The sequence below is a fragment of the Ascaphus truei genome, chromosome 8 (assembly GCF_040206685.1).
Source record: "Ascaphus truei isolate aAscTru1 chromosome 8, aAscTru1.hap1, whole genome shotgun sequence".
Lineage (NCBI taxonomy): Eukaryota > Metazoa > Chordata > Amphibia > Anura > Ascaphidae > Ascaphus > Ascaphus truei.
This window is the reverse complement of record NC_134490.1, coordinates 47,709,628-47,733,417: the sequence shown is the minus strand read 5'-3', so window position 1 is coordinate 47,733,417 and position 23,790 is coordinate 47,709,628. Positions and strand designations below refer to the sequence as shown.

General features: G+C 46.9%; 1 protein-coding gene across 7 annotated transcripts in view; it reads right to left on the bottom strand.

Moving 5' to 3' along the window:
• Window positions 1-205: 205 nt before the first annotated feature.
• The window catches only part of ADD3 (adducin 3), an 83,466-nt gene continuing 59,881 nt past the window's right edge, over window positions 206-23,790 (bottom strand). For 6 of the 7 annotated variants that reach the window (XM_075611826.1, XM_075611827.1, XM_075611829.1 and 3 more), the window contains 13 exons: window positions 20,346-20,484; window positions 15,878-16,029; window positions 14,918-14,998; window positions 13,451-13,600; window positions 12,899-13,042; window positions 12,260-12,358; window positions 11,746-11,928; window positions 10,803-11,063; window positions 9,752-9,871; window positions 8,039-8,128; window positions 6,990-7,104; window positions 6,550-6,645; window positions 206-4,435 (listed from right to left, as the gene is read on the bottom strand). In XM_075611826.1, coding sequence (XP_075467941.1) covers window positions 4,161-4,435; window positions 6,550-6,645; window positions 6,990-7,104; window positions 8,039-8,128; window positions 9,752-9,871; window positions 10,803-11,063; window positions 11,746-11,928; window positions 12,260-12,358; window positions 12,899-13,042; window positions 13,451-13,600; window positions 14,918-14,998; window positions 15,878-16,029; window positions 20,346-20,484 — 1,905 coding nt within the window. In that variant the 3' untranslated portion in view covers window positions 206-4,160. The remainder of the gene's footprint in view (window positions 4,436-6,549; window positions 6,646-6,989; window positions 7,105-8,038; window positions 8,129-9,751; window positions 9,872-10,802; window positions 11,064-11,745; window positions 11,929-12,259; window positions 12,359-12,898; window positions 13,043-13,450; window positions 13,601-14,917; window positions 14,999-15,877; window positions 16,030-20,345; window positions 20,485-23,790) is intronic. The other variant, XM_075611832.1, reaches the window with a different exon arrangement.

The window sequence follows — 23,790 nt, the reverse complement described above, 5'->3', positions numbered from 1 at the left end:
TATCTAATTTTCTTTAAAATAAATAAATAATAATAATAAAAAAAATACACACACACACACACACACACACACACACACACACACTATCAGCGAACACAAATTTTGGCAAAAAAATAAAATTTCCCATTGCTAAGCAAATTATTACCATTATAAGATTTTTCCATTGCAATTTCATACCTAGTGGAATAGACAAGAACACAATCACTCAAAGATTAACTCCTCTTTATTAAAAAGGTGATATTACAAAAATCCATCTACTTAAAATACTGTTTATTTGCGATTGGACATTAATTAGCAATACATCTATCAGCAATTTCCAGGTAACATATTTCCACAGGACAGATTTCTCAAATGGCTCATTCGTTATGCCGAGGCCAATATATACCGGCGTTAGCAAAAGAAACAAAACAATAAAAAGTGCATATAACTTGTGACTGCATTTGAAAAAATATTTATGCACATTGCATCCATTTACATAGATATATTTATATAGACTTTGTTTTTATTTAGGTCTTGTTCGTAGAAAAAGTTATGAATAGCATAGTTCACAGATTGCTGTTCCTACATGTTGTAATACAACAAAAATAACGTAGAATTCAAGAAAAAAATAACTATGGAGATAGAGCGATTTAAGGATAGGAGGTGAGACGTCCCACGCGTGGCTTGGACCCTGTCCACACGAAGGGTTCAAGCTTTTTGCAAAACACTTTCTTCCCAGTATATTAAAAGTAACCCCGCCCCCCCAGGATAAAAAGCGGCTTTTCCGCTGGCGAAAACCTGTATCCTGCTCGCTTTGCCCAATGCAATCCGTCATTTCCCAGGGATTTCACATCACATCCCCGGGCTACATATTTACATTCGGGATTTTCTGCTCAAAGGGAACTTTATTGAAACAAAAAGCAGTTCGTTTCTCACACGGTAGAGAATCCAATTAACAGCATTAGCCCGGTCAGAGCACCAGTTGGGAAAGGGGCATGGTAAGCAAGAGAAGACCGAAAGTCAATGTTGCCTAAATCTAGGGGTTCTTGGGACCCTGGGTGGGGCGGCAAGAGCCTGTGGGAGTTTTAAAAATGGCTGCCATTAGATCCGCCGCCACGCAGTGATGTCACAATGTAAGAGGGTTGCACCTCATTAAGCGGCAATTCTACGAGGCGGAAAAATAAAGTGCTGATTTTTTTGTAATCGATTGTGTGGTTCTCGTCCCCCCTCCCCCCCAAAAAAAACATTTCTGGAAAGGTTGAGGGTTTACCCTTCAGCCCCGGAGGGGCGGGCAACGCATTACACAGAAACTCGGCATTAATTACATTGGCAGCAAATGAAAATTGATCATAGGCCTCAACGTTACAAAAATCCCATTTTCCAAGGGCTTTTGCTTCAAAAAGAAGGGAAACTTTTTTTTAAATGCACAATTTGAAATGTAGTTGGAGGGGAAACTTGGATGGCAAAATTGTTTAGATATAAAAAGTTAGTTATGATGAACTCGCTGTGAATCTGAAACAAAGTACACAAGGAAAGATTCATTGGTGTATTACAGCATCTTCTTAAACGGGATTACTCCCCGGTTGAAACCGGTGTATTTTGGATATATTACTTTATTATTATTACAATGGGAGTCTTTGGCGCAATTAAGACATTTTTAATCACTCTTTTTTTTACCCAGGTCTGTTCTTGAGCTTAAGCCGCAAAGCGCTGAAAGTGAGCGCAATGCATTGATCTGCAGGGCTGACTGGGTTATATCCCACCCCTCGTTATATCCCACCTCCCGTTCCCCAAACTTCTTCATTTTGGTTATTTTGGCCAAAAGTTTCAGGAGTTTTTTTCCATGTGCTGGCAGGAAAAGCAGAGAATAAATTACACAGGATTTCCAGTTTTCTATCTCCACCATATTTATATTGTCCTGGCATCTTCAGAGATATATATATTTATATATTACACTCAGAAACTGCACATACGCACTCCTTCACATATGGCTGTATAGTAGTAACATGTATGGACACACACGTCTGCATTAATGCATTCTCCGCGTGCGGTGCCAACAGGATTACCACCTTCTACTGAAGGCCAACCCGGAGCAAAATAAATAAATCCCTTGCTTGATGGCGTGGTGCGGTGGTGTCTCCCGGCATCCTGTTGCAATTCTCCCTCCAACTGCTGCTTTATGCTAAGTTACATGAAGAACTTAAAGAGTTTTTATTTTGAGTCCCCCGATTTATTTTCAGCTCCAGGGACCCCCTGGTTTCCCAGACTCTTACTGGTGAAGTTAACAGGTTTAAATCTTCCACAGGGGAAACAAAATGGCTGCCAAATATTACACCAATAGGAAGCTGCATCATCAGTGATGGTTTCCTATTGGACGGCCATTTAAATTCCGTTAAAAAAACCAGGAAATAATACCGGTAATTTCACCTGTAATTATCTACTGGGGGGGGGGAGGGAGTGAAATAAGGGGGTCGCCCCAGAGCTGAAAATAGCACGGTTCCATTCTGTAAACATTTATTTTAAAAATGGAGGTTAGTTGGGGTGGATTGTTCCTTTAACCATTCCCAAAGTGTACACACACACACACACACACACACACACACACACACACACACACACACACACACACACACACACACACACACACACACACGCTAAAATTCTCGTCCACATACGCCACCCCCTGCGCTGTGTGTATCATTTGCAAAAAGCCCCAACAGCAAAGGGGTAAAAGACAAATATTTGGCAAAAAGATAAAAAGGGTTAATATAGTCCAACAAATATTATGTCAAATGGCCTCTCCCATCCCTGGGCTTCTATTTCCCTCCTGTGTTGAACAAGACTAAGGCTAATTACTACACTATAATTAGCACACATCCAAAATGGCTGCAGATACACAATACATAGCCGGATAGCCGGATCCAGGGAACCATGAAATGAAGATGGAAAGAAAATACTAACAAAGGTAAGAACACCACGGCTTGAAAATGCTGCAGTGTAAAGTAGCACCGAGTATGACCATCAGCTTCTATTATTTAGATACACCAAAACATATAGTGGAAGGCTCCGGTAAGTACAACCAGCCATCGCCTCTTAACCCCTTCACTACCAGACACATGGATTTGCCAAACATTGCGGTCTCTTTAGCAGCAAACGCCAGCAGAAAAGGCACAGGTGGAGCGTGTCGCACAAAACCAATGTGGCAGACCATGCAAGGGTGTGTGTGTGGGTGGGGGCGGGATGTTAGGGATATGTTAACCCTTTGACTTAAATCCCACAATGTATTATGGAGAAAAGGGGTTGGAGTGGTATACCCTGGAAGGAAGAGCAGCTAGAAGTGTATGTGGTACTCGGTAGAGTTATAGGGTGCAGCATGCCTTCCCAAATATAAAATGCCGCATATGGAGAAAAAAAAGTGGCGGATAACCCTAAAAATGTGCAGACAATGTGAACGCGCGTACACGGAGAGGCAGCCTCGGACCCGCTACTAACCAGCTCCGAAACCCACAGGCTCAGTGCACGGGCACAATGGCATTTCTGCCCTGGAGATGTGTGCACGGAAAATACAATCACGGAAAAGGAGAATTTATTCCAGTTTAAAGGTCCAGTCGGCTGCACAAGCCCATCTGATTCAGCCAAGCAAACCGTTTCAATTACCTTGTGCACGTGTGTATATTACGTGTACACATTAAACACACACAATCGTCTGTATACATGTACACAGAATGTATGTATGTGTATCTGTACGTGAATATAGCATGTAAATTAATATACATTATATATTACGCACACCAACATTATTGTAAAAACCTGCACTAGTTTTCTGTTTGAAACGGTTAATTTAATAGAAAGCCTGTTTGCTGTTCTTTCCGCACTGCGCATCATTGGAACCTCTGCAGCATTGAACCCATTAAGAAGCACAGTTTGCAAACCTGGCGCTAGCCGACCATGTGCCGTCGCCACGAGTCCTTCCCTTGTAAAGCTCAGATATACATGGAGTGTGTTCTGGGTGAGCGCTTTCAGTGAGAGCGCAGCTTGCAGAGCCGGGCATCGAACACGCAGGGCTTTGTCACCCCTTGAGAGCTGGAGGGGTTTGACATCACTCTCTCCACCTACTAACCGCCCCCCCCTCGTGTCATGGTTATGCCTCCAGCTCACCCCCCTCCCCCCCAGAGTCGAGGTTAGACCTCCAGCTTCTCCTTCTTCTTGTTCTTCTTCAGGAAGGACGGGGTGCGGAATTTCTTCTTCTTCTTGTTGGGGGATTTGGAGGGGGATCCCTCCGGGGTCAGCTCCTCCTCCATAATCTTCTCGGAGGTCCTGACGGTGATCTCCACGCTCTCCATGCTCAGCTGGCTCACACGCATGGCGAGCCCTTCCTCGTGCCGACTACCCTCTTTGCCGTTCACCACCACAGCCGGGGGGGCATTGTGCCGGAACGCCGGCTCCTCCTGGGACTCTGCGGGAGGGAGAGGGGCAGTGTGGTGAGCAGAAGATCAGAGATGCTCCATACAGGACCAAAGGAAATGATTGGCCGAGAACGGCCGCCTCTGGGGGAGGAAGAGCACGCAATGACTTGTACAGCGATCACACGGTTCTGATCCGGTATAACATATGGCTCATTGCCATCCCAAAGCGGAGCATGTAAACAGGACAGGGTGAAACGCTCAGCAGTCAAGTTAAAGGATTATTCCACGTGAAATTTACCCGTGTGTAGGGGCGGCCAACTCCACTCCTCAAAAAAAACGTTATTCTAACCATTTTTGATTTATATTTCAAATTTATGTTTGATATCCCTTTAACTTCTTTGTTGTTTTGATGTTACCTTTCTACACCCTGTGACGCTCGGTATACACTCCCCATTTCTCGATTAGCTGGAATGGTGATTAAATATTCAGCAGGTGGGAGTTACTGGGTGTATGCCGAGTTATCATTGGTTAGAACGCGGGGTCTGATGGGTATTTTATGCCGATGTTTGTTCTGTGTTAGTATTCTCTTTGACAAAGCACGGTGTACCGTGCAAAACGCGTCAGAGTGGTTCTGGTGGCTGTCGGGTGTCAATAAAGCTTACACTTGAGTGACACTGTCCTAGTCTGAGTCCTTACTGCATGGGAGTTGCATCGCTTCGTTCTTCTTGGATTCTTTGCTACTCATCTAGCAGGAGCACACCGGAGCAGCCCGCGTCTCATTATCCAAAACAGTGAGTACTTTATTTACTTGGTCCCACAACCCATACAAGACTTTCCTCACACCAGAGGCTATTGGGGGGGGACTGTAACACTGTTATTCTATGGCTATGTGGATACTCTATATGTGACGCTGATGGCTGTTTAAAAAGCAGTTCAGGATTTTGCTACTGATACATTATCATACTTGGCCTGCATTGAGAAGCGCCACTAGGGGGTGTGAGACTCCCATTCTTTCTACAGTTCTCAAGGGCTAAGAACAGGTCAGGTTTTAAGGATATCCCTGCTTCAGCACAGCAATGACAGCCACTGATTGAGTCACCTGTGCTGAAGCAGGGATATCCTTAAAACCTGACCTGTTAGCGGCCTTTGAGGACTGGAGTTGGCCGCCCCTGCCCTAGTGTGCCCCCAACTCAAGGGAGGGGGGGTGACAGGGTTTCCGGAGCTGAAACGCTTTCATTACAAGCACAGGGACCCCGTGCTTTCCGGCATACTTGCACCCAAAAGGTGCTGCCGGGACTTCCTTGTTCAATCTCCTGTAGCACGCGAGCCAATGGGAGGCTGTTGCGGCTTCCTCCAGCGCACATGCCATGGGAGATCTTAAACTACGTTTGGTCTCCCCAGCAGGGGATGGAATCAGAGGCACCTTTGGAGGCAGGTATCCCGGAAAGCAGGTGGTCCCTGGAGCTCAAATTAACAAGGTTCTTCTCCCGAGACCCCCTGCTTCCGATCGCTGCAATGTGTTTAACAAAACCCCCCGTCCTCGCTGTTTAAAGTATAATATTTCTACATTTCAAATGACTTCTTTTTACATTACCCTCCTCCTTGTGTTTCTATATTTATATTTTGCCATTTACTTTTTAAACCAATAAATTATTGTAACATGCTCTTTCTCCTATGGTTACTTAATACATAGACAATAAAGGCAGACTGACTGGTTAGCCACAGAAGTTGGAGAAATGGCCGCATTTGGTAAAAACCAGACTTACTTCTTTGTGATCAGTTAGAGCAGGGGCGGCCAATTCCTGTCCTCAAGGGCCACCACCAGGTTTTCAGGATATCCCTGCTTCAGCACAGGTGGCTCAATCAGTGGCTCAGTTGTGCTGTGCTGAAGCAGGGATATCCTTAATACCTGACCTGTTGGTGGCCCTTGAGGACTGGAGTTAGTGGAAGAGATTTCAGACAGAATAGATGAAGGAACGGACTAACATTTCCTATAGAGGTGGAATGATAGGAATATAAAGTTACAAGATGTCGCGTAGTCCAACGGGTCTCTCAATACTATTGTATGTACGAATATATAGTGGGCAGCTGCAGTAAGGGCTAAAGTTCTTCTCTCGGTCACTACAATATCCAGGAGAATTCAGCAGGGAACACAGGGAAATACCTTGCGCTTTGTCTGGATTGGTTATCGGCGTCTGGGGTGGGGACTGAGTTATTGGGACAGAGGACGCTTCGTCAGAGATTAATTCATGCTCTGCATCTGTAGGGTGAAGACTTGTTAGTTACCATGCGACATACCATGCAACAAACACACCATGCGGCGAGACAGGGCAGCGCGGCAGAATCCCGCTACAGATCGTTTTCAGCTTCGCCTCTCTGCGCCTCAGGCAGAAAACACGACATTGCCACGTGAAGATATATTACATATCATGCGTATCATCATGTGTGCTGCATACTGGCGTTGTTATCACAGGACATGCAATGGGGCTGTTTGACTTGTGCAAAGAACAAGGATACAGGGATTAAAAAGGGGGAGCAAACAGAAGATGGGGTGATGGGCACCTCTGGCAGTGAGAGGGTTAAAGCCATCAGTCTTCCGCTCACCTTGGATCTTGCGCTCCTCTTCTCTCCTATACTTCTCTATCTCTGTCTCTAGCAGATGGCTGAATGGGTTGGGAGGGGGCGCTGGGGCGTTCTCATCCTCCTCAAACTGTGTGAGCTGCGGGAAGAAAAGCAGACACCCCCAAATCAAGACGGTGACCCTCACCAGACTGCGCCATGCCGCTGTGTGCCGAAACAGATCAAAGACCTGCGAAACGCGTGGAGGCGGCAGCGGACAAACTATGGAGACGCAAACAGGTACAATGATTGTAAGAGCGGGAGAGACCAAGTCCTGCAGGAAGGCGCCGGTTTGTGATGTCATCGAGTTACGCTGCAGACTCCCGTCGCAGGGTGCAAGAATCCCGCCACGGGGTAGCAAAGAGGGACACCGACATCGGACGCCCTACAATCTGCATAAAGGCGTCACCAGCGCCAGCAGTGACCCGGGATCTAACCTAAACCGCTACCCAGATCAGCCATATTTCAACCGTATAACTGGCATATACTCATTTCCTCTGATTAACATCTGTTCTACGCGTCTATCATCGAATATTTTGCTGTATGTGGATATATATGTATTTTAGATGTGTGTGCGTGTGCGAATATAAGAGCGCGCGTGCGTATATGTATGTATCTAGTGCAGAATAAATGAGTTCTTCTGTATGTATCTATATACGAGTGTGTGTTTATCTATAGATATCTGCAAAACGTGATATACAATGCTAATGTTTATGATGTTCCCAAAGCAGCAGAAATCTTCACACACTGCAGCCTGTAATAAATATATATATATATATATATATATATATATATATATATATATATATATATATATATATAATATATATATATATATATAATATATATATATATATATATATATATATATATATATAATATATATATATATATATATATATATATATATATATATATATATATATATATATACACACACACACACACATGACATCACACGGCCGCACTGTTTGCTTTCTGCCTTCCCAGGGATTTCTGTGTAGCTTTTGCTTGCTGCATTCAGAAAAACCTACCGGACTTTGCTTCCTCTCCACCACGATCCCGGCCAGAACCTGAGACTGGGGTCCAGCTGTGTTTAAATCGTACCGGTTCTGCTCCCGGATCTACAGAAAAAGGATGGGGGGGGGGGGGGGGGGGGGGGGGGGGGGGGGGAGAGAAAGGTGAATTAATATTTGAACATCTCCCCTCCGACAGAACGGCACAGACTCTCAGACCAATCGGAATTAATGGCATTAGATCTAATACATTAAAATAAGGTGACTGGAACCATTTATAAATAAGTAAACATATATTAAAAAAACAAAAAAACCACATCTTTACATTTTGTATGTTTTATATCGTTTGACTTTGCAGAGGAACCCGAACTGGGGCGGCTAATTATTATTATTATCACAGATCAACTAAAACCTCCCTACACTTCGGGCTGCAGCGTTTCCATACATTTCCAGGATAAACGGTTAAAGGTTACGGTGCACATTTTGTTCTGAAAGATCTCCCCATTATACGATTTTATAGAATAGGTCGGATTTCACCCTGCTCACTCCATTCACATTTGTGTTTTTTATATTAGCAATAAAATAAAAACTGGAACCAAAAGCTGAAGTGAACATGGCTGCTAATCCGCTCCCACTTTGTGACATGACTTGGCTTCAGAGAACCTCATCTGAAAAACTATGCTAATACTCTCTGCAGTCTGCATGGAAAGCAGCACTGTGCCGTCTGGTGGACTGGAGCAAGTGAAGATAAATAGCAGAGGTGGCCATGTGAACACTACTGCAGGCTCCGGGGCCATTTACAAATAACAAAAACATTAAAAAAAAAATAAGTTAGGCAAAAACAAGCAAATCGGCTTTAATATGTTCATCAATACAACCCACACAATGATAACTAATTAGCTAAATTGGTGATCGATCCGTTCTCCTGTGATCGATGGGCGAAGATTCGGCTTGGGGTTCACTAAATGGCTGTCATTGCAGCAGAAGAGGACCAAAGATGCTAAGTTCTGTGGGGAAGATCATGTGACCAGGCAGTTACTAGATACAATTGGTGCACTGCTAGAGAGGGTACAGGGCTCAAAGGGGTGTGCAAGCGCCTGTTTCAGAAGAGGAAGGGGATGTGACTTTGTAAATGGTTGCTATAGAAACAAAAAATGCTCGTTACATTATAATACATTACATTAAAAATGCTCTTCAGAGTTATTAAAAAAAAATGCTACAAGTATTTTCTCATAGTACAGAACAGATTTAAAAAAACCACATGTAGGATATTTCTTGTTCTGCAGCTTTAAAGGGCATCAAATTGAATTTAATTTTAAGAAATGTCGTTATAAAATGCTTATATTTGTCGAGCATCTAGTTTTGATTAAACACATTGATGCACAGTCCATGGATGACAAATAACCAACAATAAAGATGGGGGGGTATACATAAATCTGTAAAACCCCACCCTAAAAACACAGATTACATATACTCCCAGATTACATATACAGTACTCCCAGATTACATATACTCCCAGATTACATACACTCCCAGATTACATATACTCCCAGTTTACATATACTCCCAGTTTACATATACTCCCAGTTTACATATACTCCCAGTTTACATATACTCCCAGTTTACATATACTCTAAGTATAAACTCCCAGAAGTGACGAAAAATACTTGTGTCAATCAGCTAGTTTTAATGGACGGAATCGTGAAGAATATACAAGAAGGGGACACACACCTTGTTCCTCTTCTCCAGAACGTCCGTCGGGTTAGTGTTTAACGGGACAAACTGATTCGGATCCTCGATCTTGATGGGAGTCCCGCTGCAGGTCTTGCTGAACTCATCCGCTTTCATCCACTGAAAAGGAAGCATTGTCAGCAATGGATCAGTACCACCCTGTGAAGAACGCAGCCCGTGAAACCCCGAGGTCTGGCAGGAGTGTGGATGCATGCGACGCAAGTTCATATCTATGTCAGCAAAACATACATACACAAAAACAAATGTATATGTCTTTCTCCTGTCGCGCAGTATCACTGCGGTCCGGAAGCCAAAATCCCGCCAATAGGAATATTAGTATAAACAGAAATCACCGCACTATGTGCAGAGAAATAAAGCCGTCACAATCTCCGTTCAGCAAGATAAAAAGCGACGGGACTTGCAAGAGCTGGACGCGCTGACCCAGCCGCACATTTCTCAGTTACACAATCCTACAGCAAACCCCATATATACACCAGCAATTTCTTTTAAATAGAAGGGAAACCACACGCAGAAAATATAGAATTCTGCTAATTAAAAGAACGGGACGCAGGTACAGCCAATACAGTGGTTTTATTCCTAAGTGGGAATACCGGTACAATGCATTGGAACAGAACGAGAAGTTTCTAACCTTCCTCAGTACATCGGTACATCGGTACATCGCAGAACGTCACAGGATCAAAGCATCTGTATGTGGATCGTGCTTCCTACCAATCCCTCACTTTTACTTCGGTGTTGCACATTCATTCTTAGAAGCGCTCTCCGTATGAATATTGCGCTGCGCTCTTTGCCGCGGTTATCCCCTCCCCCCACCAACCTGTTCCGGAGTCTCGTATGTTACCAGGGATATATGGATGACACAATCGGAAACCGACGGACACTGCGCATTTTACAGATAACGGCCGAGTAATGGGACCTGATTCAATATGCCGTGAAACGGCTCCCCAGCGCTGGAGGAGATTTTAGCCAACTGACTTAAGCGGAATTCTCCTACAGCGGTTTCACTTCAGGGCCACGAAGATATGCAGCTCACCGTGATCTTAGTCCTGGGACTCATCTCTCCGTTAAACGACTCCTCGGGAACATGGACCCTCATGTAGGTGTTGGGGGTGTTCAGCCAGCGGGTCTTCTCCCTCTGCTGCCGCTGGGCCAGGAACCGGAGCGGGGAGCGCGGCATTGAAAGGTCCTCCTCGAAGGAGAAAGCGGTGACTGTGGCCGGGATCTCCACATCACTCTTGTGCCGCGGCTTCTCCCGGGTGAGGGGTTGTCTGTACGCATAGCCAGTCCTGTAGCCCTGCAGGGGAGAGGACAGACTGAGCGAGAGGAGGCCGAGCGAGAGGAGGCGGAGGAGGAGTGGGGAGGAGGCCGAGCGAGAGGAGGAGATATGGGGAGGAGGCTGAGTAAGAAGAGGCTACCAAGAAACAGATTGTGACTTTCAGCAGTAGTAGTCCACTTACCAGCAATATGATCATTTTTTTTTTAGCTCCCCTAAACTGGCAGGTCCCCTTGAGCTGATCTATGGTTCCCTAACTTCTGGGGACCAGTTCCCGATTGCCGAGGTTTGTCCAATAGGCAAGAATACGTGCCACAGGGTCAGGGCTCGCCATAATTATGGTGCCATCAGGGAGATCGGGCAAGACTAAGGAGGCGAGGGGGGGCAGGACAGAGGCGGAGGCGAGGGGGGGCAGGACAGAGGCGAGGGGGGGCGGGACAGGACAGAGGCGGAGACGAGGGGGGCAGGACAGAGGCGAGGGGGGCGGGACAGGACAGAGGCGGAGACGAGAGGGGCAGGACAGAGGCGAGGGGGGGCAGAACAGAGGCGGAGGCGAGGGGTGGCAGGACAGAGGCGAGGGGGGGCAGAACAGAGGTGGAGGCGAGGGGGTGCAGGACAGAGGCGGAGACGAGGGAGGGGGCAGGACAGAGACGAGGGGGGGCGGGACAGGGGTGGAGTGGCAGGACAAACACGCCTCACTCACCAGATTATCCAGCATCCTCATGAGGGACTCGAACTCCAGCTCCCCCACTTTCCACTTGTGCTGCCCCTCCATGTTTACGCCCCCCGCGCCGGTCGCACCCAGGCAGTGAGTGAGGGACTTGTACTTCTCCAGGTCCAGCATCAGCAGGTTATCAACACCGCCGGCTCCGGCCAGAGCGTGAACCTGCAGCAATGATCGCAGGAGAGGGGCTCGTAATGCACAGTGGACACGTGTGATTGTAGTAGAGATATAGATACACAACACACACACACAATATATATAACATGATATATATAATATAGCATTCATGAGATTGAGTCACAATGAGACCGCACGGCTGGTAAACAGAATCATGCAGATTTCCATTAACACACATTTCTGGTGCAAATTCATAGCAAACCTTCAAATACTTCTAAGCCACCAACATATCTAATTGGCTACAAAAATATGTTGACACCACCAGCCCCCCATCCAGGGACACCCCCACCCAGAGACCCCCAGGTCCCAGTGTTACCTGCACTTCGCAGGCGAGCTGCACGTTGAAGATGTAATGGAAAGCTTCCTCCAGATTCTCGCCCAGGGCCAAAACTCCATGATTTCTGAGAACCAGAACCTGGCCAGAGAGAAAGCACAGCTGGTGTCAGGGGGTCCCCCCACGCACACCCCACCTGCAGTGTCAGGGAGTTCCCCCACGCACACCCCACCTGCAGTGTCAGGGGGTCCCCCCACGCAAACCCCACCTGCAGTGTCAGGGGGTCCCCCCACGCACACCACACCTGCAGTGTCAGGGGGTCCCCCCACGCACACCCCACCTGCAGTGTCAGGGGGTCCCCCCACACACCCCACCTGCAGTGTCGGGGGGTCCCCCCCATACACCCCACCTGCAGTGTCGGGGGGTCCCCCCCATACACCCCATTGAAGTAATATACAAGATACACTACAAACGCAAAGCAGTTTGGCACCTAACATAATTACCGGAAAACTCCCCCCAAAAATGTATTCTAAAATAATAATATTTATTACCAGCACAATACATAATTATGTGCATGCTCAGGAAGCGGGCATTTGAAATAAGAAATGCATTTATCACTGCGGAGGGGCCGCACATCCTTATTAATAATAATAATAATAATAATAATAATAATAATGAGACCTTGCAGCTGGGACCCAGAACTTTCTGCAGCTGGAACCTCTCCTCCTGCTCGTCCAGGCAGCCCTGGTAGTTGTAGTATGCAACGTCTCCCAGCAGAAGGGCCTCCTGGGAGATGGGGAGGAGCCCACACTTCATGGACGAGACCTGGAAATGAGGAAAACATTGAGTCTGGGAAAACTGCAGGCTCTGCTCACCCACTACAAAGGTCAGCAAGGGTGCAGGCTCTGCTCACCCACTACAAAGGTCTGCAAGGGGCGGAAGTGAGAAATGGTGAGAAACACTATTATTTTTCTTAAACCTTCCACTTTTCTTCTGCACAAAAAAGGTATTTTACAAATCCTCGACCCACTTTTCAGTTTTTCAGTCCTCCAGTACTTTGGCAAAAGTCCACTTTATTATGTTTAAATGTGATTTAAAGATGTCGTCCCGCCATACCCGCTTTTTGAACTGGGTTTGTCTTTAGAGAAGTCACAGTACCACTACTTTCTAATGGCATCTTAGCCATTAGCTACCCAGCAGCCGGTCCCTGCACAGGCCGCCCCCGAGTCTCACCGCGGCTGTGGCAGGCGTGTGGATGTGGATGACGCAGCGGACATCTGGACGCATGGAGTAAATGGCAGCATGGGGGCTGAAGCCGGAAGCGTCGATACGCAGGTTGGTGCTCCCCTGATCTACCACCTCCCCGATTATATTCAGCTTCACCTGAAGAAACAAGAGAAGAGCAGAGTCCCAGCGTGAGACAGGCATGTGTGCCACCCCCAAAATCCCATGGAGGGATAGCCAGCGTGAGACAGGCATGTGTGCCACCCCCACTATCCCACGGAGGGATAGCCAGCGTGAGACAGGCATGTGCGCCACCCCCACTATCCCACGGAGGGATAGCCAGCGTGAGACAGGCATGTGCGCCACCCCCACTATCCCACGGAGGGATAGCCAGCGTGAGACAGGCATGTGCGCCACCCCCACTATCCCACGGAGGGATAGCCAGCGTGAGACAGGCATGTGCGCCACCCCCACTATCCCCCGGAGGGATAGCCAGCGTGAGACAGGCATGTGTGCCACCCCCACTATCCCACGGAGGGATAGCCAGCGTGAGACAGGCATGTGTGCCACCCCCACTATCCCACGGAGGGATAGCCAGCGTGAGACAGGCATGTGTGCCACCCCCACTATCCCACGGAGGGATAACTATCGTGAGACAGGCATGTGCGCCACCCTCACTATCCCCCGGAGGGATAGCCAGCGTGAGACAGGCATGTGCGCCACCCCCACTATCCCCCGGAGGGATAGCCAGCGTGAGACAGGCATGTGTGCCACCCCCACTATCCCACGGAGGGATAGCCAGCGTGAGACAGGCATGTGTGCCACCCCCACTATCCCACGGAGGGATAGCCAGCGTGAGACAGGCATGTGTGCCACCCCCACTATCCCACGGAGGGATAACTATCGTGAGACAGGCATGTGTGCCACCCCCACTATCCCACGGAGGGATAGCCAGCGTGAGACAGGCATGTGTGCCACCCCCACTATCCCACGGAGGGATAGCCAGCGTGAGACAGGCATGTGTGCCACCCCCACTATCCCACGGAGGGATAGCCAGCGTGAGACAGGCATGTGTGCCACCCCCACTATCCCACGGAGGGATAACTATCGTGAGACAGGCATGTGTGCCACCCCCACTATCCCACGGAGGGATAGCCAGCGTGAGACAGGCATGTGCGCCACCCCCACTATCCCACGGAGGGATAACTATCGTGAGACAGGCATGTGCGCCACCCCCACTATCCCACGGAGGGATAACTATCGTGAGACAGGCATGTGCGCCACCCCCACTATCCCACGGAGGGATAACTATCGTGAGACAGGCATGTGCAATCTCCAACCTATATCCCTCAGAGGATAGAGGGAGAGGAACCTCCTTTCAGGTACAGCGGGTTTCTGTACAACTTGCACTTCACGGACTGAATCAAAACCGTGCTGGAAAATGACACAGAGCATGAAAGAACGTAACGCACTTACCAGGTTGGACGCCGAAGCTTCAGAGAAGGAGAGGCCTCTGGGCATGATCAGGATGTGGTTCTGCTCTTTGCTGACTCTGACCTGCACAGAGAAGGGAGCATCAGATAAGAGTAAGGGGATGGGGGGCGCGCGCCATGTCAGTACATCGTAGCAGACATACAGATTACAAAGTCTAAGCGTCCGCGGTGCCGAAAGCACCAAAGGATTAATTCTGTGGGGTCCCACGCAGAAGCATGGATCCCCCACAGGTACAACATGGCGGACTGCCCCAGGGACAAAGTCTTATTACGTCTATATACGGACTATCGTCACCCACTGACTCGCATTGAAAGGGATTATCCCAAAATACACCAGGTCAAATATAAGATATTACATAAAATTTAAAGAAGTTTTGTACACTGGAATTTTTTTTTTTTATTAACATATTGTGAATTCGGTTTCTCTCACTTTATGTTTTATGACCAGTAATACAATAAAAAGTTAAAACTAAAATTAATGAGATTTTTAGCTGCATAGCGAGGACAAGAAATAAAATTATGTGTTGGCCCCAAACAGATGCTATTTTCCAGCGGACACCATTAATAAAGCACGTACTTTATTTGAAAGTTGGTACACCTAATACTGACAACTAGGGTCCCCATTCAATATGCAGAGAAGCTGCTTCCCTATACAGGAGACATTTATCGCCATTCAAATGAACGGGACTTAAGTCTTCTCAAGCATGGGGAGGGTGAGACCCAGCATTTTGAAGAACGGCCCAAGTATAAAAGAAAGAACAATGACTGGTAAATGCGTGGCCAGGAGAGAACATTGACACTGGGTTAGTATCACTCGGATAGGCCACTAGGATTCTCAATGGTGATTGGATAAATGCTGAATGGATAGGTGTGTGTGTCCATGCAGAAAGGACCCAGTACTATTAGGGTGACCGTGATCCTGTCAGGATTGGGGAGCACTCACCGTAATGTAGGAATTTGTAAGGTGCGCCCATCCAAACAGATCAGCCAGTCGGTACATGCTGGACAGTTTGCAACGAGTGAGTCTCTCTCCTTTGGTCATCGTGGCCTCTGCCGTGGCATGCAGGTCATTAATGGGAGTGACCATACCCAAACCTAATTGAAAATGGGGAAAAACAAAAAGTTACAGACATTTTCTAACATAACATTCTTCACTGCGACTATCTCTGGCAGCAAAGGTGTGACCAGAACAAACTGCTCTTATCCGCGTCGTAACTGTGTGAGCCACAGAGACATTCCCTATAAAATAAAGTAGTTGGTAACCATTAAATGGATATTGGTTATCTGCGTGTTGTGATAGAGACACACATAGATAATATAAATATATACACAGGCACATTAGATGAATATTTATATATCACAGATCCATCTATCACACAACTGAGGAAGGGGCCAATGTACGTACAATCCCATAGAGATGTGTACTAGAGTCATATCATGTACTAGAGTCATATCAGTAGCCAGAAGGAATAATAGTGCTGATTTAATATGGAATCCTGCCTCCCTAACTAATGCAGATATAGGCCGAGTCTGCAAAAGTCACGGCTCCTCTGCTAATCACATACCCCGCAATGCAGGAGTCATCAAGTGGGAGGGAAACCAACGTCAAAGAACAAACATAAGGTTTAAATTATTATTTATTTTAATCTGTGAAGGGGGTTTACCACTTGATTAAAGAGGCAGTTTAAAAAGTGTTAATATACAGTGGCGAGAAAAAGTCTGTGAACCCCTTCGGATTTTCAAATTTAAAGTCTAAAATGTTATTAGATCTTGATCTAAGTCCTAATAAAAGATAAACATAACCTGATCAAACAAATGAAACAAAAACATGACTTTTTCAACATTTATTTTATCCGCAAATGATTAAACATTCAATATCCATGTGTGAAAAAGTATGTGAACCTTTAGGCCCGGGCCATAGAGATGTGGGGAGAGCAGAGGCGCGCTAACGCTGAGGCTCGCCTGCTTCAGTCAGCGCGATTGCACGGACTTGCAGGCGAGCCAGCGTGCGCGAAGGGAGCCGTGGGGAGGTGGTTGGAGGCAGGGCAGTGACGTCGCTGGGCCAATCGCCCGCGACGCACTGACGTCACGGCGCCGTGACGTTGACGCTGCTGTGCAGTGATTGGAGGTTTTCAGCCGACAGCGCGCTGAAAAACAGCTTGGCGCTCGGCTGAAACCTCCAACGCCTCTGCACGCCTGCGAACACTCGCGTGAGCCCCCTCTCAAGGCATCCTAATTGAGGATGCAGGGGCTCAGCGCGGAGCATCCGCACTGCTCAGCACGGCTGGTCCATCTATGGACGCAGCTTTAGGCTGCGTCCACTCTGCCGCTGATCGCGCTCATGCTCGAGACCGGTGACGTCACCAATTCTTCAAGCATGAGCGCTCGGCTTTCCGGCATATTTTTTGCCAAGCGTGAGGGGGTAAGGGGGGGAAGGTGTGTGGTCAGAGGCATGGCCGAGCAGTGACTGGCGCTGATTGGTGAAGGTCATTTGACCCTTCAGCGCACCTGGAAGACAGTTTCACCTGTCTTGCCAAGCGCCTAGCGGGCGTGCGCGTGGCCAGACACATTCATTGTACTCAACGCTACGCGGCAGCGTGGACACAGCCTAAGAGTCAGTACCTGGTGGCACCCCCTTGAGCAGCAATAACGTCAACTAAGGATTTCCCGTAACTGCTGATCAGTCTCTCACATCGGGTTTGAGGAATTTTGGACCATTCCTCCTTACAGAACTGCTTCAAGTCATGACCAACTTGCGGTGCAGCTTCAGCTCACAGATGGATGGCCTGACTTTCTCCTGTAGAATATTCTGCTACATTGCAGAATTCATGGTTGTGTCAATGCTGACAAGCCATACAGGTACTGAGGCAGCAAAGCAGCCCCAAACCATCACACTATCACCACGCTTGCCGGTTGGGAAGAGATTCTTCTGTTCGAACGCACGGTTTGGTTTTCGCCAAACTTAACATTTCTCATTGAGGCCAAAACGTTTTACCATTGACTCATCTGCCCAAAGAACATTGTTCTAGAAGTCTTGTGGATATTCTGTGTGCTCTTTGGCGAACTTGAGACGGCAGCAATGTTCTTTTTAGAGAGCAGTAGTTTCCTCCTGGCTATTCTTCCATGAACACCATTCTTGTTCAGTCTTTTTCTGATAGTCGAGTCACGAACACTCACATTAGCCAAGGCGAGAGTGGCCTGCAGATCCTTGGATGTTACTCTGGGGTTCTTTGTGACAAACTGGATGATTTTCCAGTTTGTTCTTGGAGAGATTTTGGTAGAATGACCGCTCCTGGTAGAGCGACTGATCTTTCTCCATTTGTAGACCATGTGTCTGACAGTGGATTGGTGGAGCCCCAAATTCTTAGAAATTGTTTTGTAACCCTTTCTAGACTGATGAGCATCAGTAACTGACTAAATTTTTCTGAGGTCCTCAGATTTCTTTTGATTGTGGCATGACGTTTTTCCACACATCTGTATGGTGAAGACCAAGCACACAAAGTTTCTGATATTTATATAGGATTGGGCCTCCCAAACTCACACCTGGAGATTTACATAATTAAACACCAAATTCTAATTATCGCCTTTACTTTAGCTGATAAAACCAGGTTTCCACTTACTTTTGCACATAATCCGACTCTTAATTACTCATTGTTTGTCTAATTCATACATAATTTTGTTTCAAAAGACATGACATTTGTTAATATAATCACTATTGGGTATTTAAGAAAAGACTGGCTTTAATTCAATAAGGTTATCATGGAAAAACTGGAATTCCGTAATCATTGGGGTTCAAACTCTCGCCACTGTATTATATTTTGCAAAACACTTTACTATGAGAGAGCAAACTTCAAAATTACTTTTGCATGAACTTTCTAACTTCCTGTGTCTGCCCCATGACCCACAGAAAGTGTGTGTGTGTGTGTGTGTGTGTGTGTGTGTGTGTGTGTGTGTGTGTGTGTGTATTCTTCCAGCAGTGGACTAACGAGGGCTGAAGCTGATATAAATATTACACACACGCAAATACGTACTGTATTTTCACACAATCCTTAATATGTATAAACCAGTTGGAGAACTTATTATACAGTGCTACTTATTGCTGAGTGCGCTTGTTTGGCATGGTTGCACATTTAACACATGCCGGATACAAGAATGTCCTTCCCATGTGGACAGGACAGTGGCTTTCACTGCAGGGTGGAATCTGGTCATCTCCCTGAAGCCGGGAAGGACACACACGGAGTTCCCAAGCAGGTGGCAGCTGCTCACAATATGCACAGGCCTTGGATTCCTGTGGCTGGAGCGCTGAGCCTGAAATGAGTGACCCTGCTAAGAGACTGGCCAGGGGTCCGAGCCCCTGCGATTGTGTGTGAGGGTCTTTATTTTACCTACTGATAATTCCAATTAATCGCAGAATATCAGTTTCCAGTGATATATTGTACAACACATCCTATTATAACACACCGGAGGCAGCAATACCCGGCGTGTGTATATTACAGCTATATCATGTAGTGCTTTTCTCCCAGCGGGACTCACAGTGCCTCACAGTTACAGTGTTGCACACGGTATACAAAAGCCGCTGCTCTGAGGAGCGTATAATTGATTCTTTCCGTGCGCGGGGCACAAGGAGATACAGTGACTTGCTCAAGATTACAAGAAGCTTACACAACGAAATATGAACTAGGCTCAGTTAAATGTCATTTTAAATCCATGGACCCGAGAATAAGACAGCACTTTAGGCAAGTGAAAAATACAAATGCGGTATTAAAGACATGAAATGTTTTTTTGTTTTTTAAATAAGAGAGTCCAACGTTGCGGGGCCAACTCAAAGCCCCTCAATCAGGGAGGTGTACATGGATTTTGGTGCCTTTTTATTTTCTGATTATATATATTTTTTTCATAGTAAACTTTGGGTGCCTAGTATAATTAACTTCGATATATATAGACAGACACTCAAAAGATGAGATGACACACACCATATTTTTTAGTCTATAAAAAACCCATATATGAGCATTTGAACAGTGCCCTCCTCCCACTGCAGAGACTGAAGGTGCAATTACAAGGTACCCCTTTGCTGCAGCTGTGGGCTGTGAAAGCGACAGCGAGAGAGTGTTAGTAAATAAAAATACTGTAGTTCTCATACATTTACAATATGCTTCAATCAAGCTCCAATATATAAACACACACGGAGCTCCAGTCCTGTAAATGTGAGCTTGGGATGTTTGAAATGGCATAGTTACACTGATCACTTCATCAACCAACAGGTTCATTCCCAGACAGGAGCAGCTCTGAACCCCTCCACCCAGTTACAGATGTTTGGATCAATTACACTACGTATTACTTCAAAGCGCAGAATATATTTCCACCCACTGGTGAAGCACACAGACTTCGCATGGAGAATGAACGGCACTTACTGAGTGGCGAAGAAGCGAAGCCTGCAAAGGAGCTGGCCACAATGTAGTCTGCGATCTGCTGCAGGGCTAGCAGCCCCGTGGGGTTATTTCCCTTCTTCATCTGGTCTTGGATGAGGCTTTCCAGGTCTTCACGAAAAGCCTGTGGGTACAGAGAATGGCCGAGTTAGACAAAGACAGCTGGACGTTCTTATGAAGCCAGTGAAGCCCCCCGAATTTATGATACAGGTGTAGGTTGAGGAGCAGAGCTGCTCATGTGGTGGAATCAATCTTCCACTTTTCCTGCAACCGAAAGGAGGCTACAGATGCCATTTCCACCCCGACCCCTCTCTGCTCCAAAGCCAAGAAGTCAACCGCAGTGACCCCCTTTCCCGTCTGTCCAGCAAGCACAGAAAGTAAATGGAACAGGATGACCCATAACTCCCTTCTGATCATGCAAGACTTCCCATTGCTTCCATTTTCACATGTACTGAAGGATAATAAATACATAAAGAAATGTATTTGGCTTTAAGTTTGTGATGGGCGACGGTTTTATATTCAGAAACAGAAGTGACTTGCGTAAAAAACATTGGAAAAAAAAAGTACATAAGCGATTTTCTTAGCACTTGCCTGTGCATTAAGGCAGGGGCAAGCAAACTTTTCAGTCTGCGCCCCCCCCCCTACCTGCTCTTCCCCCTCCCTTACCTGTTGTCCTGCGATTTCTGACGTTGACATGTGGCCCCCGCAGCGTCATTTCACGCCGCGTCACCAGAAGCCGCTGGAGATCATGTAAGGGACTTGGAGGCCTCATGCCCGCTCCCTGGCATTTAATTTAAATACTTTGGGGAAGGGTGTGGGGCCTCAGACAATTTTGCACCCCAGTTTACGCAGTCCAAATTTAAGGGAAACTTTAGTGAAGTAATTAATAGGAACGCTGACACCTCTTCATTGCCAGGGGCTCAAAATCTGATAATGAACCTGGAATTGCCCATCCCAGAGCTGTGTAGGTGGTGTACAAAGCGCTAAATGCTCCAGGATTTGTTCTGACATGAGACGATCATATAACTGGAAGGGTTTGGAAAACCTCCCAACCAGAGGAGTGCTGTAAACACCGTGGAACAGTTCCCTTATGCTCTGCCGTCTGCTCGGCACACAATACCGGGGCCGACGCCAGGACCCGAGAGGGGCGCCAACCACAGCATGAATTCCCACGCAACGCATCGGCCTGAGAATTACCCCAGCCTTTCACATACTCCCTGCTGTACAGGTCGGATCCGGGGAGCAGCATGCTGGTGCTGGTGCTAGGAATGGCCTTAAAAGTAGTGCTAATGTGTTTGAAAGCAGAAAAGCACCATATGGGTGCCCCAGGATGCAGCCACTACATCGGGTGGTCTGGCACTCCAGGGGTTACATCAGGGGCTTTCTCTGCTCTTTTTCCAGGGGAGATTGCGTTCAGGGGAATGGAAGACAACTGTTTCCAGATTAAGTGAAGCTGCATTCAAGTGATCGTAATTTGCTGGAGGGGTCGTAGCACTCTGGTGTTGTGACCTCTTTGACAACCGCAGGTAGTTTCTCCAACGTGTTATTTATTTTTTACATAGGGTGGGAAACTCCGGTGCCCCTGAACCAAAACGCCACTATTTGCCGCTCTGGGGAGCACGCTGTTCTTGAGATACTTGCTGGTGAAGTTAAATCTCCCGGAGGGGAAACAAAATGGCTTCCAGATCACAGGTCTATAGGAAGCTGCAAACATCAGTTGTGGTTTCCTATTGGATGGCCATTAAAATCCCTTTTAAAAACCAGGAAGTAATACAGATAAATCAACAGTAATTATCTTCGTAACCAGTTCAGTTTAAATCAGTGTTCAGGAGTCTGAGCATGTATAGAGATTAGGAGAGAGGAGGGACGAGAGGGGTTCCAAGGGGAGGAGGGGGGGAAGAGAGGCACAGGTGATATGACAGATGCAGGAGTCATTCTGGTTAGGTTAGCTACCATGGATATATGCACTATCCTATCAATGCCATGTATTAAGGCAGCAGAACCAGAGCAATGCGGAGTATCACTTTTGAATGGGGCACTGTGATTTGCTGGTGTGACGGAATATTCTAAACGCCTTCAGAGAATTCATGCCAGGGTAAAACCCCCATTAATCTGCCCAATAACTTCACTACACACAGAACGGATCAAACAGTATGTATCAAAAAGGCATCAGTCTAATCCACAGGGTTAAAGGGGGTCCTGCACCAGAAATACTTCACAATGTTTTTAGTATGAAAACTACAGGCTACGCCCACTAAATTGCTGTTTTGTATTAAAATAGGGCGACATCTGCATGAGTGAAATCAGCCGGTTAAGTGGTCAGTCCAGTGCAGCTGCAAAACAGGCTGCAATGCCCCCAAGTTGCTACCAGGGGGTGTTATGGGACCGAGTGACTGAGCTCGGCACTGCAACATGCGTGGTGATAAAGCTCCATCCAGCTGAAACTGCAGGTGCAAAAAATACAGTCCCGCTGCAGCTACAACCCATACCAGCACTAGGTACCAAGCTACAACATAACCCAAACCAGCACTAGGTACCAAGCTACAACCTGACCCAAACCAGCACTAGGTACCAAGCTACAACCTAACCCATACCAGCACTACGTACCAAGCTACAACCTAACCCATACCAGCACTACATACCAAGCTACAACCTAACCCAAACCAGCAGTACGTACCAAGCTACAACCTGACCCAAACCAGCACTATGTACCAAACTACAACCTGAGCAAAACCAGCACTACGTATCAAGCTACAACCTAACCCAAACCAGCACTACGTACCAAGCTACAACCTAACCCATACCAGCACTACATACCAAGCTACAACCTAACCCAAACCAGCACTACGTACCAAGCTACAACCTAACCCATACCAGCACTACATACCAAGCTACAACCTAACCCATACCAGCACTACATACCAAGCTACAACCTAACCCATACCAGCACTACATACCAAGCTACAACCTAACCCAAACCAGCAGTACGTACCAAGCTACAACCTGACCCAAACCAGCACTGCGTGCCAGTTTCACAAGACCCCTTATAGTTTAACCTTTTGAGTGTCGGAGGCTCCTCACGATCACATGACCACTCTGGAGTGCCACGTGACCACTATGTCACGAATAATGAAACGGAAGGAGTCTTACCTGTTCCATCCGCCATTTTATTATTATCGTTTATTTGTAAAGCGCCAGGATATTCCGCAGCGCGGTACAATGGGAGGTACAGCGATTTGTATATTACATAATGTTACATACAGGTGAGGGAAAACATGCACAAACAGATACAGAAGGCACTGAGTCCCTGATCCTGAGAGCTTACATTTAAGGGTATAAGGCGCAATGTTGAAACAAAAGGTAAAGTGGCTGCTCAATGTGGGACGGAGTATACATCTCAATGGGTATTGTCCAGGCACATAGCTCATCC